The sequence below is a fragment of the Megascapheus bottae genome, chromosome 2, assembly GCF_031878675.1.
Source record: "Megascapheus bottae isolate mThoBot1 chromosome 2, mThoBot2.hap1, whole genome shotgun sequence".
Taxonomy (NCBI): Eukaryota; Metazoa; Chordata; class Mammalia; order Rodentia; family Geomyidae; genus Megascapheus; species Megascapheus bottae.
In genome coordinates, this window is record NC_143510.1 from 30,736,581 (window position 1) to 30,760,770 (window position 24,190).

The 24,190-nt window shown below is 40.3% G+C and overlaps 1 protein-coding gene across 11 annotated transcripts in view; it reads right to left on the minus strand.

Annotated features, from left to right (window-relative positions):
- Nucleotides 1–24,190, minus strand: part of Cadps (calcium dependent secretion activator) — a 406,170-nt gene that overhangs the window by 56,420 nt on the left and 325,560 nt on the right. For all 11 annotated transcript variants that reach the window (XM_090323391.1, XM_090323382.1, XM_090323373.1 and 8 more), the window contains 4 exons: nucleotides 23,876–24,031; nucleotides 19,804–19,951; nucleotides 12,249–12,323; nucleotides 11,281–11,364 (listed from right to left, as the gene is read on the minus strand). In XM_090323391.1, the coding sequence (XP_090179517.1) occupies nucleotides 11,281–11,364; nucleotides 12,249–12,323; nucleotides 19,804–19,951; nucleotides 23,876–24,031 (463 nt within the window). The remainder of the gene's footprint in view (nucleotides 1–11,280; nucleotides 11,365–12,248; nucleotides 12,324–19,803; nucleotides 19,952–23,875; nucleotides 24,032–24,190) is intronic.

Here is a 24,190-nt window from a genome sequence, read left to right on the forward strand (position 1 = left end):
AAATTTCATTTTTACTTGGGAAAAACGAATTAAATGGTGACATGTTAAAAAAAGTATTTCCTTAAATTGCTTACAAATGGAAACTATGTTTTTCAGATAATGGGGTCTAAAAGATTTTCAGATAATGGAGACTGGCCTGTGATATAAGCTACTTGGAAAGCAAAGACCAGCAGGATCACAGTTTGAGGCCAGCTCAACCACAAAAAGTCAACGAGATCCCTTATCAACCAGCAAAGAGCTGTGAATGGTGGTGCATGCCTGTCGTCTCAGTTATGTGGGAAGCATAAAAAGGAGGATTATGATCTATGCCAGCCCAGGGAAAAAGTAAGATTCTACCTGAAAAACAAAACAAATAAAGCAAAAAAGAACTATAGGTATGGCTCAAATCATAAAGTACTTGCCCAGCAAGCACATGTACCCAAGTTCAAATACAAATAGTGTTTGAAGGAAATTTTAGAAATTTTAGTTTATTGTTTAGATAATGCAAAAAAGACCTGGGTGGGGGAGAGTTTGGCCTAGTGGTAGAGTGCTTGCCTAACATACATGAAGACCCAGGCTGGATTCCTCGGTACCACGTACATAGAAAAAAGCCGGAAGTGGTGCTGAAGCTCAAGTGGTAGAGCTCTAGCCTTGAGAAAGTCTGAGGACAGTGCACAGGCCCTGAGCTCAAGCCCAGGATTGGCAAAAAAAAAAAAAAAAAAAGACATGGTGGTGAAGCCTTAACTTTTACCTAATTAGTAGCTGTTTCCTTGCTCAGATAGCTCATAGACAATATTCAAATACTTACTACCTGACATATATTAGCATATAAAATAGTCATATTTACCAGTGAACGAATGTCTAATTTACATTCTTATTTAGTTCTTAAGAGAACTGATAAGGAGCCCTTATTGTGAAAATGAGAAAAAAAAGAAGGCAGCTGAGGAAAGTTACATGGCTTTCCCCAAGGCACACAGCTAAGAAACAGAGCTGAGATTTGTACTACATGGATGTGACCTCAGAGTTCTCTTCTGTTACACCAAGATGGCTTCTCTGAGCCTCAGTTTCCTCATCTATAAGGGATAATAATTGTCATGCCCACAATCATCTTTACCAAAGTTTAAACGTAAGTTTACTAGAGTATGAAGGTAAAATCTGAAGACTATGATGGAAACCTTTTGAAAAGCAAAACACATTATAATATTCGCCCACCACGAATCCTAAGCAGGTACCCTCATGGTTATTCTGAAGAGACATCCCCCTCCGTCCCACAAGACCACTGCTAAGCTTCAGGAAGAGACAGGAGGTGTGAGAGCACCCTCACTTTCCTATGAATATCCACAGACAAGAGCACAAAACCCCAGCTGCAGGGCTGCGGAGTGATCACAGCCCAGCTTCTGTGCATGTTCATAAATATTGATTGTGATTAAACTATTATCATAATAATGAGGTAATAATGCCTCCTACAGCCCATCCTACCACACTACTCAAAGTCCCTACCTTTCATTAAACAAAGGGCTGCTGGCATTGCTGCGGAGTTGGGCAAGAGGCAGGGAAATGATCTCTATTAAGCAAAAGCATTCTGTTCCATGCACCGATTAGGAGCTGCAGCCTCATTAACGAGGAGAATTGTTCTTGTCTCCTGTTGCTTGGGGTACTGTGCTCTGAGACAGGATCCAGGAAGTGTATGTTCTCATCTCTCTTCTCCCCCGGGGCTTCTGAACAGATGCCTGATTCAAGGAGACCTGTTTTTCTTTCCAGTTTCCCTCATTCCTGTCTCCATCCTCTGTTACCAGACAGGGTTTCTTTCTTTTTTCTTTCTTTCTTTCTTTTTCTTTCTTTTTTTTTTTTTAACAAGGCTCAAGATCCTTCAAAGCCCCCTTCTTAATGCTGTTAAGACTAAACAATGATTGTACAACTGGCCTAGCAGAGGCCAGACGATTTATAATTAATCTTTCGGACAGTGAGCAGGATGATTATTATCATTTGGGAATGAGGCAACTGAGGTACACAGAGGTTAAACAACTGCTTTAAAAACCCACAGCTGGTGGTGTCATGAAGGGGATATCTGAACGGGTCCCTTGGTCCCTGGTTCATGTTCTTAAGGATAATGCTGTATTTCTACTTGTTTCATCTGTGTGACAAGCTTTCGTTGCCTTTGTAAAATCTCCAGGCTGGCATGAGGCATATTTTTGCTGATTAACAGTGGGGGTCTCTGCCTCCATTCAGAGTTTTGATTTGCCCATTGGACATGTCTTAACATTGAGAAGTCCATAAGAATACCAACTGTAGGGTATCAAGGGGCCCCCATCTTGCTCATGGCCCTGGTGCTGAGTGGGTAAGGACTATATCATCTTTACTGTATAGCAACACTTTATAGCAAGAGGTAACTGGTCACTTTTGATGCCTTCATCTTACCCTCTGAGCTGCCCGAGCTTCAATTTGACTGAACAAATCATGTATGCCATCACTGTTAATGACAATCTAGCCACTGTTACACAGTAGTCCTTTTTTTTCTTTCTCTTTTATTTTCCTTCTCATTGGTAGCGAGTAGGAAATAAGGAACGAAAAAGATGAAACGGGGGGCCAGGATTCTGTGACTAAGTTAGCTGAACAAGCCAGTTCCTTTCCTGGTTTTAGTTTTTATCCTGTAAAATAGGCAGGCAGACAGACTCTGTGACTCCACCCCCTCCCAAACTTCTAGCATCTATTATAATTTCCTGACTTTGGTCATGGCACTATACCATCTGTGGCACATTTTCTTAACATACTTCTTTCAACTTGCTCTCTTAAAAAATAATTAATTACAATATTTTTCTTTTTTTTTTGGCCAGTCCTGGGCTTGAGCTCAGGGCCTGAGCACTGTCCGTGGACTTTCTCAAGGCTAGAGCTCTACCACTTGAGCCTCAGCACCACTTCCAGCTTTTTTCTATGTATGTGGTACTGAGGAATTGAACCCCGGTCTTCGTGCATGCAAGGCAAGCACTCTACCACTAGGCCAAACTCCCGGCCCCTCATACAGTATTTCTAAAATGAAAAAAACTCAATGCCACTCTGAACAAGAGAAAGCAAGTCTAAAAATAAAATCAATGTAAAGAGAATGAAGTTATTAAATATAAATTTGAGGTAGATATACTTGGCTAAGGATCATGCAAGCTTGAGATAACTCTGGTCTCTCTTGTACACATTATATTTTACAAAGTGTGATACACAGTAAACAGTAAAATACTACCAGAAAACTTTCTCCTTGATATAAGAAAAAAGATGAGAGAAGAGGATTTGAAGGTGTTACTTTAGGGCTGAGCTTTTCTAGTCTCCACACTGTCATCATCTACGACTCATAGTCTACATCTTCTGCTTGGGAAGTACTCAGTAGTGGATGGTGAAAAGATGCTCTCTCTTTAAAAAAAAATCCCTCTCTGGTTGTGTTTGCTAATTTCCATGGTGTAAATACTCCCACCATGGTCAATTTCAGGCTGCCAATGTGGTATCATAAATGTGGTGACAGGAGGAGATGCTGAGAATTGGCTCTCATCAGCAGATACCAACACTTCACTGAACATGAAAATCTCCAAAGTTCCTTCGATGTATGCTCGCCCAGATATAGTCACTACTAGACAATAGAGATGATGTTGATTCTGACAAAACGCCACTATCTCTATAGCTTCTAACTCAGTAATGTACACACTAAAATCTCTTACAATATGGTAACTGACTGTAATATTCAGTACACAGTGACGTGACAAACAATACCTAATATTTAATATTCTATATATGTAACATTTTCTCTTTCGTGTCTAACCACTGTGCAACATATATTTCTTTTAATTCTTACTTTATGAGTCACTAAGCTAGGGTTAGAAGTAATGTAATCTGTCCAAGATCACACTTAGAAAGAAACCCCAGGCAGATAGGCATGAACTTGACTCAAACCAAAGTATGCTTGCAGAACAAGATATCCTTGTAGTGCTGGGGATGGAATTCAGAGTCTCATGAGTGCTAGACAAGTGCTTTGCTGCTGAGCTGCATCCCCAGCCATAGCCAATATTTTGATTAGTAAGGAAGTAGAAACTATGGGTGTATGATAACATGCTAAAAATACACTAAATGCAATGGAACACAGCTTTGATGAATCAACACTCCGAATATAAGAATATGCTGAAGTGTACATGGGACAATTTTGGTTGATTCTAGATCTGGGGTGTAATCTTAGTGATTTATTGGAGAAACGGTAGGTATGTTGAGGTTATTTGAGAAAATGCACAATTCAAAGCCTATTGAGCAAATGGATGGTGAAGTTTACAAGGGCTATTTACAGAGCATCTACCAGGTATCCTGCAAGGCTTGAAATTGTTACTTGTATATGCTGCATTGATTTTCTGAAGTAGCCAATGTATCCCTTATCTGACCAATGAGGAAACTGAGGCTCAGAAGTAATCAAGAACCTATCACATTTCTGTGAGTCTGGGCTTCATTAGTGCAAGTCTAACTTTTTGGTAATGACCTTCCCCCGACATGTGGTTATGGAAGTCAAGGCAGATTCTGGAGCTTTTTATTTCACCATTTCCTGTTTGCAGCCAAGTACATATTCAATATATATATATTTTTCTTAGCTGGCATCTCTATGACTTGGTGGTTCCGTACCTCATAGTCAGAATAAGACTGCTTTGGAAGTTATTCTGTTATCTCCAGAAGAATATTAAGGGAAATGGTTAACTTTGGTTATATATATATATATATATATATATATATATATATATATATATGGATGTCCTACTAGGTGATAAAATAATCTGTCGAAAGTCAATGTCAAATTCCTGACTGGTAGAATGGCCGATGGAAGAGAGAAGAAGATGTGGCAGGTCAGTGTCTTAAAGCTATGTTTTTGCTGATCCACCATGAAGAAAACACATCTGAAGAATAAAATAACAGCTTCTTTTTTGTTTGCTTTCCCCCTTTCCCCTTTCCTTTCCTTTCCTTTCCCTTTATTCTTTCCTTTTCCTTTATTTCTTGGCCTTTTTTTTTTTTTAACAGCAACTGAACTCAAAGCCTGGAAAGCATTGTATCACTTCACCCATTACTCTTTGACCTCTTATTTGTATTTGTCTTTTGAAATGGAGTCTCACTAACTTTGCCTGGGTTGCCCACAAACTTGACATTTGCCTGCCTCTCCCTCTGCCTCTGCACTAGCTGGGATTACAGGTCGTGCCTCAGGCCTGGCTAATGAAGGCTCTTTAAGCTCAACATCAGAAGACCACAAGCTTGGGCACTGGTTTGTGACGGGGAGCTGGTTTCTGACTTCCCTTCGCTTCTTCTGTTCGATGAATTTTAGACAAATCACAGCTCACAATCTTTGAATTCTACATCATGAGGAGAGGCCCTCCCTTGTCATTTCTCTTGGGCACTAATCTTCCCCACATCATAGGGAACTTGTGGTTGCCAGAATGTATGAGATCCTCCCTTTATCCTCCAAGCCTTCCTATGTAGGAACATTCTTTGTTGTCTTCTTTGTCAGGCTAAATTCTACTTTTGGTTCAGGTTTACATATCATTGAACAGAGGTCTTTCTTTCTCTCCCCCTCCCTTCCTCCCTCCCTCCCTCCCTCCCTCCCTCCCTCCCTCCCTCCCTCCCTTCCTCTCCCTCTCCTTCCTCTCCCTCTCCTTCCTCTCCCCTTCCCCCTCTCTCTGTCTCTCTCTGTCTGTCTCTGTCTCTGTCTCTGTCTCTCTCTGGATAATAATAATGCTTTAGGACTATATTTCTGTCATACAAATGTACAACAAAGGGCAACTTCTCCTCTATTTGTTGTTAAGGCCCCATTGTACTTAGCATATGGCAAGCATTCCATAAATATGTTGAATGAAAGGCTGAACACTATCTGGAATGTGAAAGGAAGTAGAAATTTTGAGTCTCTTGCTCCCAGTGTCATTGCAAAACTTGCTGGCTGATGTATATGCTCTTTACTATTTCAGATGTAAAAAAAACAGATATTGATATCAGTGAAAGGTTCATAGAAAAGCCACTAACTGACTTCACTGGTGGGTTTCCAGGCCTCTACTGGGAAGAAAATTCTGGTCATCATGAAGTAGTAAATTTAGAGACAAGTCATACTACTGTAGTACTTAGCGAAGTATTCCATGTCCCCTTACCTGTGAGATGGGAATAAGAATGTAACCTACTTCATACAGTGAGCATACATGTCACTTAGCACAGTTTTCAATATCAGCTACTGCCACCAGGCTTGGTGCTGTGTGCCAGGTGGGTCCAGACATTGCAATGGGATTGAACCACATGAATTCTGTAGCTGACAATTTGAAGCATCACCCACTGACAGTCCATACAATAAAAAGCCATCCCTTCTTTCCTGGGTGCTCCCAAGACACAAGAGGAAACATTAGTGAACCCTTATGAACATTCATCCTACTCTAAAATGCAAAGTAGTGAGGGCACAAGTAGTGAACTTCTCTGATCTGGTTCTGACTGATCAAGGCAACAGACTTGTTTTCAAGCATAGTATGAAGAACTCTGCACAAAGACGGTGGGGGCTGTGTGTGTGTGTGTGTACCACTACTAGGCACTTAGCTTTTCTGCTCAAGACTGGCGTGCTACCACTTAAATCACACCTCCATTTGAGGCTTTATGCTTGTTAATTAGAAATAAGAGTCTGTCTGATTTGTCTGTCCAGGCTGGCTTTGAACTGTTAGCCTCAGATCACAGCCTCAGATCCTCAGCCTTCTTTATAGCTTGGATTATAGGCATGAACCATTGATGTTGGAGGAAGCTGATTTACACTGACCCTAGTTTTTGTCACAGACTCTAGGGGGAAGAAGTATGTCTGCTGTGTTTTAGTGCTAAGCAAAACAAAGCAACAAACAAACAAACAAACAAAACCCCAACTATAACACTGGTGAAACAAAGCAAGAATGAAACAAAATGTTGATTTGGCGAATTGGTGAGCTAGAAGATCTGACATGCAGTAGGTTTGTGCTCCTTATTTCTGGGCTGTGTTATCACGATCTCAAATGGAACTGCTTGATGGGAAGATGCTGGTGAAATTTTGGTGGCTCGGGAAGGTTTGCTGTAACTGTTCTGTTGATGTAGGGTGGAAGTGGTTCCCAGTTCCCCTCATTGTCTTCCCTCAGTAGAGAGAGGCTCCACGTTGAAGGATAGAGGAGAAAAAATTCTCAGGAAGAGCTGTGGGCTCAAATTTCTGGGCTTCCTTTGCTGAAGAGCATTGAGGGATTAAAATCACTGGGAGATTCCAGAGAAAATACACTTAAGGTACTTAGCTTGGTGCTAGGCAGTCAGCAAGTACTTAAGGAATCAGAGGTATACTTTGGTGATTAGCCTGGACTTTCAAATTCATCTAATATGACTATCATCATCTCATCTTGCTTGAAATAAAAGGCCAGTATGCAAAGGAGCCTGCGCTCCAGATCGCCCAGCTCCAAAGTCAGGGGTAGAGCTGGGCTGCCCCAATCACTGGCAGAATTTTCTCAGCACTGTCTTTGCCCTTTAACACATCATATTGTTTGTGGACGTTTTATCTTTGCCCGGTCCCAGAGTCACCACTCCAAAACCCACTCAATCTCTAGTTGCTGTTCCCTTACCTGCCTCATGGCCATGCGAACTGCTTTTCCCTCTGGAAGATTTTTTTCTTTGTTGTTATCCAGGGCTGACTATTAAATTCTCTCCTTGTGCCATCTCCTCCAAGGGATCTTGTCTGGTTAGTCCACCAGACTACTTCTATTTGCTCTCCCATTTATGTCCTGAGCGATCCTTCCTCTACACGATTATTTGTTTTTCTTCTCAGTCCTCTGTTTCCTTTACTAAAGCAGCACCGTGTGTTTTGCTGTGACCCAGCACCTAGCTCAATAGCATAACTGAAAACAGACACTGGGTGAGGGAGCGAGTGCACGAGTGAGTCAATGAATGAATGAATTCAAGTGGGGGTGGGTATGGCTATCAGTACCTAGACAAGCCTGAGGAAAGCATGTGAAGTTTCTAGGACAAGGACCTGCCCACCTGCTTGTCCTGTTTCTTGGCCTCTAAAAAGAACATCGCAAGGCGACCAGAAGCCAGGGACCTTTCCAAACAGGCAGCCCCCACAAAAGCACATCTTGCAGGCAAAGGAAATGGGCGGAAGTTGCTAATTCCATCTTCCAACTGGGCCCATCTTTGAAAAGTTCGAGAGGCGCCTGCCTGCCTCCATCCATCTCAGGCTGCAACTGCTGCTGAGGGAGGGGAGAAGGGTGTGCTTGGGCGCCTCTCAGGCTGGCACAAGGAAGCCACATCTCATCCTCCCTCCTCCCCCAGCTCCTCTCCAAGAGAGGAAGCAGTGCAGATGGAGATGAGAAATAAATATTCCTGCCTGCTCCGCGCCACTGCAGACGTTTTCCAAAATGTCTGGCTTGGACCATGAAATCAGGCCCACCCAGGAAAGGAAAGGAGGCGCTCAGCAGGAGAAAGAGGGGGAAAGGGTGGCATATTTGTCGATACTCGTCATCTTCCTTAGTGGGGGGGGAGCGCACATGGCTCAGCCCTGCTGAGGTGGGGACATGGTAAATGCACAGTAATACTGAAAGAATGGAATCAGAAATGGGAGCAAAGTTAAGGAAAGCATGCCAGACTATCTGCCACATCTCTACACCTCTGTCCAGGGTCGTAGTATGCACAAGTAGTTCTTTCATTGGTTTGGGACTCTTCTCACAATACCCTCTACCCTGGCGAACTCTTTTCACCTCCACTTCAACTCCTGGGAACTGTGCTGCAGGCATCCTTCAAAGGCCTTTTGCAATTCGGGCAGGAGCTCAGAATCTATGTGTGGAGATATTCCTGCCACCTCGAAGCACAGCTCGCCTGCTCTAATACTGGAATCCTGGCAAGAGATGAGAACATAGGCTGCAAATGAGAAGTGGGTGCTTTGGGCTTTGGGATGGCCAAGTGTGTGGGAGAAGTGTCACTAAGAAGGGAAGTTACAGGCCCAGCAATAGGCACTGAAGTGTTCTGCATTACTGGGCTTCACTAGGCCTGCTGTGAGGCTGAAAAATGTCTCAGGAAAGGAGAGAAAAAGAGGAGAATTGGAGCTTGAAAACCCTTGCATAGGATGTTCTACTCTTCACTTCTAACCATCCATGGAGACTCTCTAGGTCTCCTGTATTTGATCTGGCAGTCACCAGGTCATTCTGCAATAGACCTCTTGGTAAATTGTTGCTAAGGTAGGGCCCTGGGGAGATCAAGAGATGGGCCAATAAAAAGCAATGGGGCCTTCTTCTTTTTTTTTTTTTTTTTTGTATGGATTCAAGTCCAGTGTAGTGAAAATGTTTGTTTCAAAGGAACACTGAGAGCAAGTGATCTCTTTGGTAGATGTCAGGGGAATAATCAGCAGATACGTCACAACATTTCATGCTGCCCTTTCTCATCATTTCTGTTTCAGGAAGGAAACATTGTCTAATATTTCCCACTCATGCGACCTAAAATCTTCTTCATGTGCTCATCTGCCTTTTGTGCCAGGCTATTGCCAGCTGAATACCATTTTCTTCAGAAAGCCATTCAGTCGAGGGCGGGGTGGGGGGGAGGAGAGAAGGAGGAAGCTGGCAGAAGGCTCAAGTTCTTGTTGCCACCTCATCCATTGCTGTGTGACCACAGACAAATAATTCTCCTGTCTGAGCCTTTGTTTCTTTGTAAAGAAGTGGGGGAGATGGGCTATCTTTCGGCTGTGACATAGAGGTGATTCTGGAGCATGAAATTGGATAGGGCTTCTATAGTCACAATCTTCTTCCCATCCAATCACTGCCAAGAAAAAAATCAAGGCAGTAAGGCCATCATTTGGCTGGGAAGCTCAATCTTGCTACCTAGGATGCTCAGAACTGTGTGACAGAATAACTGGAACATGGAGAGCAATGTAGCAATGGTTTAGTGTCACAGCCAACATTTCCCTTAATTTCCAGGAAGAGGAACATACAGGTTTGGAAAGGCCAAAGTAGGGTATATTTGGAAAATGCTGTATGTGTGAATGTTTGTCTCTTATGACAATTACGCTCATTACCTGTTACTAAGCACAGCTGCTCCTTACTGAGGGCTCCTACCAGCTAGGACTAAGCTATGTTCTTTCATACACATTCTCTCATCATACATCATTATGGACTATATTAGCTGAGCATGAGGTGTAGATGAAATATTTGAAGGTCAGAGAGGGTGTGACAACCTGCTTAGGATCATTGAGTGGGTTAATATTTGCTAATGGGATTTGAACTCAGTTTTTTAGGGATGCCAAATGTAATGCTGTGCTATAAACATACTAGGCCTGTTTTTGGCATTCAGTACCAATCTGGGAGAGTCCTTAGTCAGGTTATTTTGAAGACATATATACTGTGGGCCCTACGGTGATTGCCTTTCTTATGGCAGTGTGGAAACAAACAGCTCAGAGCAGGCAGGAAAGGAGAGACAGCTGGATCCTGGATGGCTCCATTCATTTTTCAGAAACGTGCTTGCTTCTGTCCACCTTTACTTTGTTTTCCTTTTTCTTTTTCTTTTTTTTTAACTTTGTTTTTTTCCTTACCCCATTCTGACACAAGATCACAGCGCCTCAGAATTTGCTCTCATCTGCTGGGGAAGTTGTATGCAAATGACTCCCGAGCCCAGACAGGTATGAATCTTAGAATCTACCGCGAGGGGGCTCAGCAGGCCACATACAGGCCTACCATCAGCAGAGACACCCCTGCCACCCTCCCTCCCCTCTCCAGATCATCTGTGGTTTTGTGTACGTGTGCAGCCCATGCAGAACTGCAGAGTTCTTTGCAAGTACCCTCATTTTTAAATGGTTATACCTAATTCAATTAAGAAAAAAATACCCAGCACAGGAAAGACCACATTAAAAACACATTTGCAGCTCTATCTGACCTGCAAGCCTCCATGTACAATCTCTAAAACTAAAATTCCTCACTTATATATAGGGAAGAAAAGGGTGGCTCTTTACAATTTGATTTTCTTGAGGTAGCAAAGAATGGGCAAAGACCCTTTGGATACATATACATAGGTGTGTGTGTGTGTGTGTGTGTGTGTGTGTGTGTGTGTTATTTGTGTAAGCACAAATTAAATTTGTGGATGATGCTGGGTTAGCATAATTATGAACTATCCTGCCTTATTATCTTAAGGGGGTTGATATGATACATTAATAATTGAATGCAATAAACACACATAACTAGATTTCCCCCCAAACAAAGAGATACAATATGTAAGTACAAACAAAGCTAAAACAGAAACATTAAAATGGGGGAAGAGGGGAAAGAGTTCTTTACTTACAGTAAATGACAGAAAGGAAGAAAACAAGGTCCCTTCGTCGTATCTGGATAATTTTGCCAGGACGCCTTCCAAGATAGTTACAAACTAGTAAAACAGTAGAAGAAAAGAAATATTTCAAACTGATTGTTCACAGTAAGGTGCAATGTTTCCCATCCTCTCAGAAAATAAATGCTCTGTCATTTCTTCTTTCAATTATTTAATTCCTACCTTTGGGGCAAAAAAAAAAGAGCCTGCCTTTAAATGGAAATATTTGACTTATCCGGCTTTCTCTCATTATTATGTGATTGCAAATATAGAGTGCTCCAGAAGTGAAAAGTGACAAAATATTATTGAGTTGCATATAGCATGCGATAATATTAAATGCACTTTTCAAAATCCAAAACTGCGCAAAGCAGTTTTTTTTACGTTACATATTAGCACTACATTTAATCCAATCTATTTTTATTTGTATTTTATCAGTAATTTGGGGGAAACAGAAGTTTAGCACTGGCAAATATAAATGTCTTTCCATTCAACATTACTTAGTTAAAATTCTATAATTCATGAGGGTGACTGAAATAGCTTTATCTGACTTTTATGTTTTATTATGACTCTCACTGCATGTAAAACTAGAGGAAAAGGGGATTTCATGATGGCACAATTCCTTGTTACCATTTAACTTTCTGTATTTAAAAATCTAAACTTTGTCAGTGCTGAAAAACAAAACAAACATTTGCCATCTAACCTAGCGCAATGTTTGGGGATCAATTCTTATTAAGTGAACATATATGACTTCATCCATTTATTTTCATACAGCTCACAAATATCAGAAAAATCCTTCGGAGCTGTGGCTGAGTGAAGTAGTTTTTTGTTTCCGTGAGACATGAAAGTACTCAATTCAGCCTTTTAATGTGTTACATTTTAATGGAAATGCAGACATGACAAAACAACATTCACAATGTAGCTTTTCCCCTGAAGCTGAAAGTTACCTTTGCCACCAAGAGTGTTATCATTTCTTTAACAGTTTCTTCAATCAGTTCATCTATTTTTGAATGATATTGATGCTAAAGAACACAGAAAGACAAATATTAGCAAGTTTGGGAGATGATGCCTCTATATCCATCAATAATTCTTAGACCACATCATTTATAAATAAAGCCTGGCCTGCAGACCCAGGGTGTTTTCCTAGTTCTAGAAACATCTGTAAGATTCTGACTCCAGGTCTTTGATGGAGGGAGATCTGAAGCTCTTTAAAAAAATCACCAGACTCATTGTTCCTTACCCAAGGGTTTAGATAGCTTTGATGTTCGTGTGTGTCCGAGTGTGCGCGTGCGAGTGTGTGTCCGTGCTGCGCGTGCGCGCACACACACACACACACACACACACACACACATTTATGAACAGCACACATGGCTGGCTTCATAGCCTAGCAGTGTGTTGATCTGAATTCTAAGTATGATGCCACTATAATCTAGGAAAGGAGAAGAAAAATTATTTTGGAGAATCTGCTTGGGGAATGTGCCTTCTTTATTTGGGTCCCTCCAAAAAGAAATAATCTAAGATACTGATTTTTTAAAAACTGCTCTGAACCTTTCAAGTAATTTAAGTTCATGGCCTGTTCAAATCTGCTTATCTCTAGGTACTAACTCAGTGTCTAAACGAAAAGGTTTCTTTCTGAACCTCGGTGGCTAGCCAACTCATTTTCTCCATTTAGGAATAAGCAGACCTAGGTTCAGATGCTCTACTGAAACTACAGATAAGTTTTTCAATTTCTCTAACTGTGGCTGTCGATTAAATTTAAACAGTAATGTGAAAACAAATCCCCCACACAAACAAAAATCTGCTCTAAATGCCAGGGAAAAAAGGAAAAGCAATTTCAACACAAAGTATTATATGCCAGCTCCTTGACATTTATTAGATGATTTTTAAGTATCCATTTGAATTATTCTGTATTTCCTTAACAAAACAACAACAATGCAAAACATTGTTATTTGGAAGGAAAATGCACTTACCCACTCTTTAGCAAACTTTCAGAAGGATGATTAATTAGGAACAGAAAAGAAAAAAAAGGAACAGTGCAAATAAAAATTAGGACAAAAGGACACATGAGAAAATAAAAATTAAACAAACCATCCAAAATTATGAACACATATAGAAATAAACCATTGGAATATGTGGTTCAATATTCTGTTAACTGGCAAGCAAAATGAGAATGAGCCAAGATGCAAGGGTTCATTTGTAATTGGAAGACCTGGATAAAGTCTCAGGCCAAATATGAGAAGTAAGTGCCTGCAATAATTTACCTCAGTTTCCTTATCTGTAAAAAAGTAAACAAAACATATACTAATACTATAACTTAGGACCTTAAATAAAGAGGACATGATCATAAAGGACTGATTTTTCTAGAAGGGAAAAAAGTATAAAGCCTGTATAGAGATGAAAAAAACTATATATTTAAAAATATCCAGGACAGAAGATTTTGAATGTTTCTATCACATTCGCAGAAGACAAATGTTCAAGGTGACAGATATGTTTTAAGTATCCTGATTTGATCAGTAGAAAATATACACATAACAAACCTTATATTATACCTCATAAGTACATATAATTATGTGCAATCAAAAATTAAAGAAATTTAAATACTTTTAGTGGATATGTTCTAGTATTACTATAAAAAATCCATGCCTAAGTCCTATCCTGGCACTGAAGTGCTCACACTCATAGATTTGAAGATGTAATAAAGGGTCTAGATGTGAAAACATTTTGCCAATTGTAATTGCAATTTAGGTATTATTTCTCCAAGTTCATCAAGTAGCTGATATGAATATAGAAAGATGATCTTATTTCTTAGTCACCCTCCTCCTCATTTTACTTGATTAGAGACAAAACAGCCTGTGGTGTTTAGTTATGATGAATCAGAACCCAGGTCGGATATAGTGTGAGATTCAAGAAAGGGTTTACTCATAAGTGGCATAATTCTGAAGCTAAATACAAAGAAAAGAAAACCTTCAGAATTCTATGCTAGAAGCACAAAGAAAGATGTCAGAGCAAAAGAATTTTGGAATATTGACAGGGTTCCAGATTCATTTTTAGGTTTTGAGATAAGATCCAGAATCACATCCTTACTTTTCTTTCTCACATGTTCACATGACTGCCTCTTTCCACTGGGTTTTCTGTGGATGGCTATAAAAGAGTCACATTTATTAAATTAATTATGGGGTTAAACTAGATCAGAAACCCTAGCTGTGTGCAAAAGAATACATGAATGTCAGTATGAGGGGTTCTCGCTTGGTGAAGCAAAGCATCACTGGGAATGTAAACATGCCCAGGAAAAACTTGGCTGAAAATAGACCAAAGCAATAGCTCTACACATAGGAAGAGAGAATTAAGGTCTTGGTCTGAGTGGGACTTGGCCTAACTACTAATTGACAAAGTCAAGTGAGCAAGCAAGCTGGCTCTTCAAGACTGGGGAACCTCGCCCTCTCCATATGGAGACAGGGTGGACATGATCCCTTGGCTCATGGAGCCATGGTGTCCTGTGGGAATCTTTTCTTCCATTTCTCTGTAGTCCTATTATTCCTCTGTGTTCTATACAAATACAATGACTTCTGCTCTTCTCGTTATAATGAATTATTTTTTTTTACTTATAAAAAGTGGTTTGATATGATTGTTCTGCCTTTTGTTTCCAAAGATAGGACAATCTATATTGCTTTAATTTCTCATCTCTAAAATAGGGCTAGAATGATCACTGCTTTAAACGTAGAAATCATATTCAGCTAGTCACAAAATGATAGACTATAGGGTAATATGGCTTAAAAACTTAGAAGTGCTGCATGACAGTATCAATACTTCAGTAAGACCATTACTAATTAATTAGCCTGGTGGTTACATGTGTGTACATATTTCTTCAAACTCACCTAGAATCTATGTTTTTCTAGATGTCAATTTTGCCTTCACTGAACTTAATTAAAACTGTTATTAGGGAAGAGAAATGGGGACAAAAGCATGAGAAGGGGCATCATTGTGTGTGAAGGAATGTACCTACTATCTGGCAAATATAATTGTAACCCCTCTATTAATTATTTAAAAAAACCCTTATTTGGGATATAGTAGGGCAAAGTAATAATTATTTTCTTAATGACACAGTGAAGTGGTAAATGTCAAAACAGCCGCCTATTCTTATGTAGGAAATCATAAAATATAATAATCTGTGTTGTCAGATGTTCCTGATATTTGATTAACTTGCTTTTCTGGAGCAATACTGAGGCTCTGCCTTTACATTCTGTTCTTTCTGGGTTTATTCTTTCTGAGATACAATACTGCAGGTACATGCAAACTCCATAAAGGGATATAGATGTCACTGTGGTCTCTTCGAATTGTCACAACCCCTATCAGATTATAGGATCAAGAAATGGTTGCAGTCTGGACTGGCCATCCAATTTTACCTATATCCTACTGTGGGTTCCCACAAGCTTCTTTTCTTCCTAATTCCCCAGTCTCTGTGTTGACCTTTTTGGATTTCCTTGACCTACACTTAAGTTATACCTTGGGGTTCTGGATCATGGGGACAAACTATCAAGAGAATTACTGATTTTCATAAGCATGGAAAGTTTGGGAAGTTCACTTTTGCTGCAAATTTGCAATCAATGTGTGAAAAGCATTCCACTTGACTTCCTGTGCTGCACATTTTGCCTTGTCATGGAACAGATTGTGTGTATGTTGTCTTTCTGTTAAGACCATCTGACCTTGGAAATGAGATGAAAACACACTAGACCAAGTGAGAAACTATTTAATACACAATTTTCTCTCTATTGGTACTTCACAAATTTTAATGAAAAAATAAATATTTAAGATGGAAAAGTATGGTTAACAAATGTTTCAACAGCTGCCTGTAGATGAGAAATTATCCCGATGATGAAATTCAGGAAGTGATTTTGAAATTGTAGGCTATATCACCTCCCTAGGACCTAGTCTAAAACAGGTTGACAGAGCCAGACATCATGTGGTGACTAGTATGTAGTCGGGTGGTGACTATGTAATATGAGCTCAAGTTCACAAAGTAAAAACTATATGAAAACACAGGACTTTCCTCTATTCTTCTCCCAGTTCTAGGATGTTTCATTTCAGTTCTTGTCAATCTTATGCTATCAAGTCAGTTTTACTTAGAGATGAGTATTCCCATTCTACAAAGCAGGAAAAGTCAGCCAGAGACTTTCCATGTGATTTCCTACTGAAGTTGTGCTCTAAGTTAGAGCTACTCAGGGCACTCAGAGGAAATACAATCATGTCTGGCTACATTCTAATTTTTCTTAGCCACTTGGTATTCTAACATTATAATATTAGTCTGGTTTATTTCTACTGAGGAGAAATGTCATGGTAGGTTTTTCTAATATGGTGTAGGAAAATCTGGGTATCCTTAGGACAAGAACCGTCAGGTGGAATACAGTATTTAGTCTCTCATTATCACTCTGTGTGTGCTTGTGCTTATCTCAAGGAAAATAAAGCCAAAGTAAGAAGAAATAGGTGAATACCCCAGTTATTGTTTTCATTTAAATGTGAATTTTATGAGGAAAAATACATATACCTTTTAAAGTAGAACTATGTCCAGAAAGAAACAAGAGTCTGCTGTTTAGCCTCAAAAATGTTAACATTTAGATAAATCCAAGGTAACTCTTTAATCTTACATCTGGACAATGGGGTTCTGGACCTCCAGGTTTTCAAAGGTACATGGTTTGAACAGTTGTGTATCACATGCTAGATTTCTCATGGGCAAATTGTGACAGTAAAGCTGCAGGCTATATAGTTTAGTAGCTTCGAACTCATAGTATCTAGTGATTAAGCCACAAGACCATCTTTTTTGTTGTTGCTGTTCTAGAAAACCAAACTCTAAGGTTAAGCCAAGATTATTCCACTTTAGCACAGAGATAATCAGAAATTAAGTTGAAAGCCAAGGTCCACTGTGATAAAAGTCAACTTATTATTTCTCATCATATATATTCAGCCAGAATCTATGGCTGATCCATGGAGGTTCATAGGTTCCCTGAAATTGCAAAGGAATTTTTGTTCATGAGCTTTGGACAACTCTGCCACCCCTCCCTATTCTTGCTATTCTTCACAAACACCTAACTCCAAAGAAAAATGTTAAGATTAGAGTGATTAGGTTATTCAGCCATCTGTCTAGGAATGAGAGAGCTCCTGTACGAAGCTATAAGAGAAACACAGGGCCCAGGGAGACCAGTCTTACCACATCTCTAAAATGCTGTTTCTTTGTGAAATCTAGTCAGCATATCTATCTCAAAAATCCTCAGTGGGACAATACATAAATTGGACTCCAACTTTAAAAAATGTTTTTTTTCCTTGAAAGATGTCATCAAGAAATTAAAAAACAAAACAAAACTGGGTGCTGATGGCTCATCACTACTCAGGAGGTGGAGATCCGAGGATTAGGGTTCAAAGCCAGCCTGGGCAAGAATATCTGTGAGATTCTTATCTCTAATTAAGTACCAGAAAACTGGAAGGGGCCCTGTGGTTCAAAGTGGTAGCATACTAGCCTTGAGCAGAAGAGCTCAGGGACAATGCCCGGGCCCTGAGTTCAAGCCCCATAACTGACTGGGGGCGGGGGAGAAGGACAATCTACATAACGGAAGAGACCAAAATGACCCAAAGAATAGGCTATCATGAAGGACATATTTTAAAAACCTCATACAACTCAACAATGAAAACACGAATAAGCCAGGTTACAAATTAGGAAAAGGATGAAGTATAATTCAATTGTAAAAGCAAGAACAACAAAAAGAAGCAGTAACAGCACCTCCAAGGGGAGTAATGTTCAGAAGGAACAGTTCGTATTCTAGGAAGTAGAAACTCCAAGAGCGGTTCAGTAAATTTCAGAGATTCCCTGAACAAGGCTTTGAAAGTGGGCTTTGTGAAACCTAAAGCTTACTGAGTCCCTCAGAGCTGGAGTGGGCGGTGGGTGTGAAGAGGTAAGAGCTGGAGAGGAACTCACCAGCTTGGGTTCTGGGCCCCCTCCCCTTCTTCCTTCCTCACTTCCCATTACCCTTCATTCTGTGCAGATCTATTTTAAGCTCTGTCACATACTGGTCTTGTGGGTAAAGAATAAAGAAGTGATTTTTTTTGTAGCTTAAAACAACACAGGAACACTATTATCATTTTACAGATGAGGAAACTGAGGGCTAAAGAGGCAGATTGACTTGTCCAATTCCAGTTTGCACTGTAACCATGGTGAGAATTCAAGCATCTTCATAGCTAACCAAGGCCTTTTCCCAGGGGCAATTCTAGCTGCTCAAGTTCTTCCCTTGAAATTGTTTCTGTATATCAGACTTTCAAACCAGTAACTCTCAAAGTCTGACCTCTGGGACAGCCAGAAGATGAAGTATCACCGAAGAACTTGTCAGAAATACAAATCTGCACCCCACGGGCCAGAGCTAGCAGACTAGGAAGGACCTAATGAACTGGGTCTTCTGGTGTCTGGGGTTTGAGAATCACTGTAGCACATCTCATGTAGCCCAGAAAGCTGGGAAGGAAAAATCAAGGGCTCCTGCATTTGACTTGGGTGCCTAGAATTTGCTCTCTGGGAAGGGCTCAAAAAGAAAATCAATGAGGAACAGAAGCTAGCAGGAGGCCGCGGAGGAAGCACACGTGGGGGGGCGGGGAACAAGGTTGGAGATCTTGCCAGGAAGAGAATACCACCAACCCACATTTAAAAATGGAAGGTGCCGAAAGAGAAAATAAATAACGAATAAGGAGCAAATATAATTTAGTAAAAAATCTGAGCCTGTAAGGCTGGTATTGAAAGATCTGATTTAGGAGCAATTTATGCCAATTGGCAACAACATAGAGTTGCCAGAAATGTTTCTGAATTAATTCTAAATTGGTATATGAATATCTAGCTGGCTTAAGGCCATCGGAGAAAAATGATCATGATAGTCTTTAATCAAACCCAAGTTGCTGTTTCCTTCTCCTTTACATTTTAAATACCGCTTTGTATTGGAAACGTAGCAAAGGACTAAACTTTCGGTCAAGGAAGATTCACAATTCATCTAGCAAATTTTGGACATTCAACAGAACCTGCTGGCTGGGGAGTGGGGAGCGGTGTGATCTATCATTCTATCTCCTAGAAAGTGCTGGATGCAAGAAAAAGCTCTCCTGCAGTCCAGATGTTCCAAGTGATAAAATGTACTTCAGATGTGAAAGTGTCTTGGATGCTGGCAAACAATGGATCTGCTGGAGATACCAGCCTAATAAATAAGGTCATCAAACATCACTTAGCTTACAGGAACCACTCCCACTCCCCCTCTGCCAAGAATCACTTCCAAGTGACTGGCACACGCAACAGCACATGCCTCTGAATTGTACTTGACAGATACCAAGCACTTATTCGTGGCTTATTCTGCAAATGTTAAGAGTATATTTTTGAAACTAGCAGACTAGGATAGATGGAAGGGATTTGTGAAGTTTTCTCCTGCATGATCAATGGCGAGAGATGGCAAAAAAAAACTTTTTTTTTTTTTTTTTTTTTTTTACCTCTTGGCCCATTTCCATGCTGCAAAGTTTTGTTGATTGAGCTTTGGCATCAACCATAACATTAAACATGGTGCATATTGACTGTGGGACTCGAAAATCTGTTGATCGACTGGTTTTTTGCAGCTTAACTTCAAATGCAATCCTGGTTCTATTAAAACAAAGTAGGAAAAGACCAATTCAGTGTTCAGATGGCAGCAGGTGGAGGAGACATTTTTCTGAGAGGTTAGTGAAAAAGAAAATTGAAGGCTGTAATCAGTTTCAATTGACAATGACTTCACATGTGTTCTCTTTTAAATGACTTCCCATCTAAGGAAGGCCTATTCATGAGAACAGCCCCACACACACTTCCTTTCTCGGCAGTACATGGAACACCTGTAGCTCAGTGTATTTCTGTCTATAGTTTACATGGTATGGAGAATCCTAATTGTAAGAGAATGAATGAACAAAAACCTGATTACGGCCTATATAAGTTCTCTCACATTGGCTACTGCCTACCTTGAATCATTTCATTTAAAAATAAAACAAAACAAAACAAAAAAAACAACAAAAAAACCCAAACAAAGAAAAGCAGTTTCTAATCTTCAAAACCTCAGGGAAAAGAAAAATCATAAATGACATTCATTGTTTCTTTTTCTTTCCAGATTTGAAAGAGACCAAAAGAGGAAAATTTGGCAAATTTGTAATATCATTTTAAAGCTAAAGTAACACAAAAACCAAAACTAAAATACAATTTTTTTCTTGTTAAGGAATTATGACTACCTTTTGGGGATAAGGAGTGAAATGAAAAAAAAATGTAGTATTGAGAAAATTCCATGACTTTAAAAAGTGTTATTGATGTAGTATTTCTCAATAAGTACATAATTTAAAATAAGCACATCATTATTTATTATATTACATTATGTCTAACATATAGCTATACTATATAGAGCTAATGTCTCTAATCCACAAGTCCATAATTGTGTAATGGTAGAATTCCAACCTAACATTATTCTGACATAGATGACATTCTGACATTAGCATGTGCTTTCCACTCCCAGAAAACTCTAGCCAGACACGGGCAGTGGATGATACAGGTGTGAGACTGAGTCTTTGATGTTGGCATTGTAAAAGGGCCCAGCTATATCCTAAAAGGTTTGAGAGAAGTGGGTCACATCATCACATGTGCTTAAAGAAAAGCAAGTGGCTTTATTAAAACCCCAGACATCTAATGTGTCTAATGGAACAGCATTGTTCACTGTCAGGTTCCTGGGCTCATGCAGTCACCAGGAAAGCACTGCTTTAAGAGGAATTGGTAGCAGTTTTCTAACAGTACATAGGAGGATCACACTGCTAGTTAGCTCAGGAAAGGATGCCAGCTTGCTAACACACCCTGGGTGCATGCAGGGAAGCCAAGTATAATTTCTAAGGTTGGAAGCCCAGTTCTTAAGAAAAAAAATCCCAAACCCTCAAAACACCCCTATAGATTATATGATCATGTTAAAGATAAATGCATCTTGGCTTCTAAAGACTCCCTGCACTGAAGTAGCTTTCTAATCATGATGATCATTTTAAGCTCTGCTGAAAATACATCCTTTTCTCATTTTGTGAAAAGCAGGCCTGATGGGGACTGAGTTGGACAGGTCTCTGTGGCTGATCTTCGGAAGTTGAGGTGCCAGTTCCGGCCCAATCTGAGAAATGGAAATGCTAAAATGCTTCCTTCCAAATGAAGCAATCATTTTCTGTGTTCACAGGAGAACTGTTCACAGCCTTTGGAGTGCAGGGCTGTGAAAGAGGAAGGTGACTACAAAATGAGTATGACTGAGAGGGCTCTAAGAGACCCCAAGGCTAGGCACGGAGAGGTCATTTAACCCAACTGACTTCTCCTTGAGGTTAGAGCCAGGCTGCTTTTTGTTGGGTTCACTTCAGATGTCATAGACTCTGCAGTAGAGGCTCTGTAACTGTCAGTTGAGTCAATTAACTGTTCTGGAAACTTAGACACAAAGTATTTCTTACCAACATTTTTAGCATTGCATATTTATGAAGCAATATCCTTACTACAGGGTCCTAGAGCAAGGGTTATTTATTTGGCCCCCAAAAGAAAAAATAATGGCTCCAAGATTCTTCTCAGGCAGATTTTATGTCTTGAAACATTCTTCAAAGACTTCTCTGTGTCATCTCTTCTAAAGCTGGAGAAGAGGGGGATGGTATTTCCAGCTGCTTTTGCTCTTGTCTACCTTTGTGCTTACGTGTAGGGCCTTAATTGGAAGGGACAGCTGGCAATTCAAGGGTTCAGGTCCACCTATGAGAGGGTAGTTGAACAATAAAAGGGTACTTGGCTTCCACATGCTGAGCATGCCACTGGAATCCAGTGGGTAAAGAGTGCCAAGAGGCCACAATCAGGTTCGCTTTCTGTTGCTGATTAGCTCACTCTCTTCAGGTATCTGAACCCTAAGGATCGAAGAAAAGTGCTAAGGGATTAAATCAGTCTTAATCAGCTTGAGCATCCTCAGTCCCTTTATGTCTGAGCTGGTATGTCTTCCTCCTTACCCAGGACACTGGCAACTCAATGAAGGAGATAAATAGCTTTCTGTAGAATATTTGCATATAACCAAGAGCTGGTAAGTCTTAATTCTAACACATTTCAGCTCCTTGGAAAAATCAGGGGAGAATATCTGGCTTCAGGGAATTGTCTTATAAGAAGAGTTTGGCTTAATAGTTTGGCCACTGGAAAAATCATTGCTTTCCCTGAAATTGAGACAGACTACGCAGGAGATGATAGAATGTAAAACCCTGGGGAGACTTTTTGACTACAGACTTGATAAACAGATCTGACTTTGGTTCTAAGGGTGAAAAGAAAAGAGCAAAAGCTAATATCTGGATCACTGGAAGTCTAAGCTTCCCAAAATAGTCACAAAGACCTGCCCAGACCCCTCCAAAGACCATGGTCCTTCCCTATTTCCTGTAGCTTTGCAATTCACCTACCGGAGAGGGCACTGTTCTTTTGTCACTGGAGCTCCCAGTTCTGATGCTATTAGTTTGCTGTTTTTCTTCCAGGATGAATGATGAATTCAGAGCACGTCTAGGCAAATCCATACCTTCCCCCTTCCCTGTGTCCCGAACAACTGATTCATCATCTAAACTACGTAACATCTGGAGAACTTGAGTAGCCTGTGCTGCTTATGGTCTACTGCTTTTTTTTTTTTGAATGAGGAAAAATAATGGAATAGTTATGAGCTTAAAAAAAGTTGGATCTGTGCCTGGGGGAGGTAGGATGATGATGTCAAATCAATGGAATTTACTTCTGTATTTCTTATACAAGTAGAGGACGCTCCATAAGGGAGTGATACAGCTCATTCTACATTGTACTCCAAGGACTTAACATTTTGCCGAGGAAGAACCCACAATTTTGCTGAAGGGACAAATGTTATCTTCATTTTCTCCTCCTAACCTTCCTAGAACAGTCTTCATGGGGAGTGAAGCAATGAACTTTCTTAATCCCGGAAGCCACAGTGATAAAACAAACATGTGGTGGGAAGGCCGAGGGCACATTCAAAGTCACATGCCTGTCTGCTGATACACAGTTAAACTTCTGACTAACAAATAGCACATAGTATGTACTAGGCTCCATGTATCCAGTGAATGGCTGTGCTAGGAAACTATTAGATTTCTACTATCTAAGAATCTGCATTTCAGATACACGGGATGTAGAATTGTATACTCTTCTATTATTTCTTCCCAGCTGCATACATCCTACACTCACACACTTAATAAATATTTACCATGTAAGTATTTTCTGCTAGACACTGCTAGGGATGTTGAAGATAAAAAGATGAGTAAGTGTACACATGAGTCTTTTCCCAATAGAGCCAACAACCAAGAGGCTACTATGGCAGCCAAGTCATTTGAGGACTGGGATGGATTGGAAGCAGTGGAGCTGAAGCTAGACACAGGCAACTCCCACTCCAAGCAATCTCCTTTTCTAAAATGCTCAGAATCATGGCTTATTGACAGAGGGAGACATCCCACATTAGCTGTTCCTGGAGTTAGTGGACAGCAGAGAAAGGGGCGGGGCCTGTGGAGCACCTGTGCTTACCTTTTGACACAAGATTCAATCATGTCACTTGCCATCAACTTCAGCCGTTGTTCTAGATGTTTTCCAAATTCTTCCTCGGGCCAATGCAGGTCCCGAATGAAGGTCTGAAGAGCATCAAGTTTCCAGAACAGATCTTCGGAGGTGCCTGATCCATTACTGACAGGGTAAAAGTTAGAAAACAAGAGTTAACCCCATGGCCTTAGGCTGGGAAGAAACTAACACAGAGACAACTAGAGGCTAGAAGGCTTAAGGCAAACAGTGGCTTCCACATACAAAACGACGTGTGTTGGGCGGTGGAGATAGGGACAATCTCCA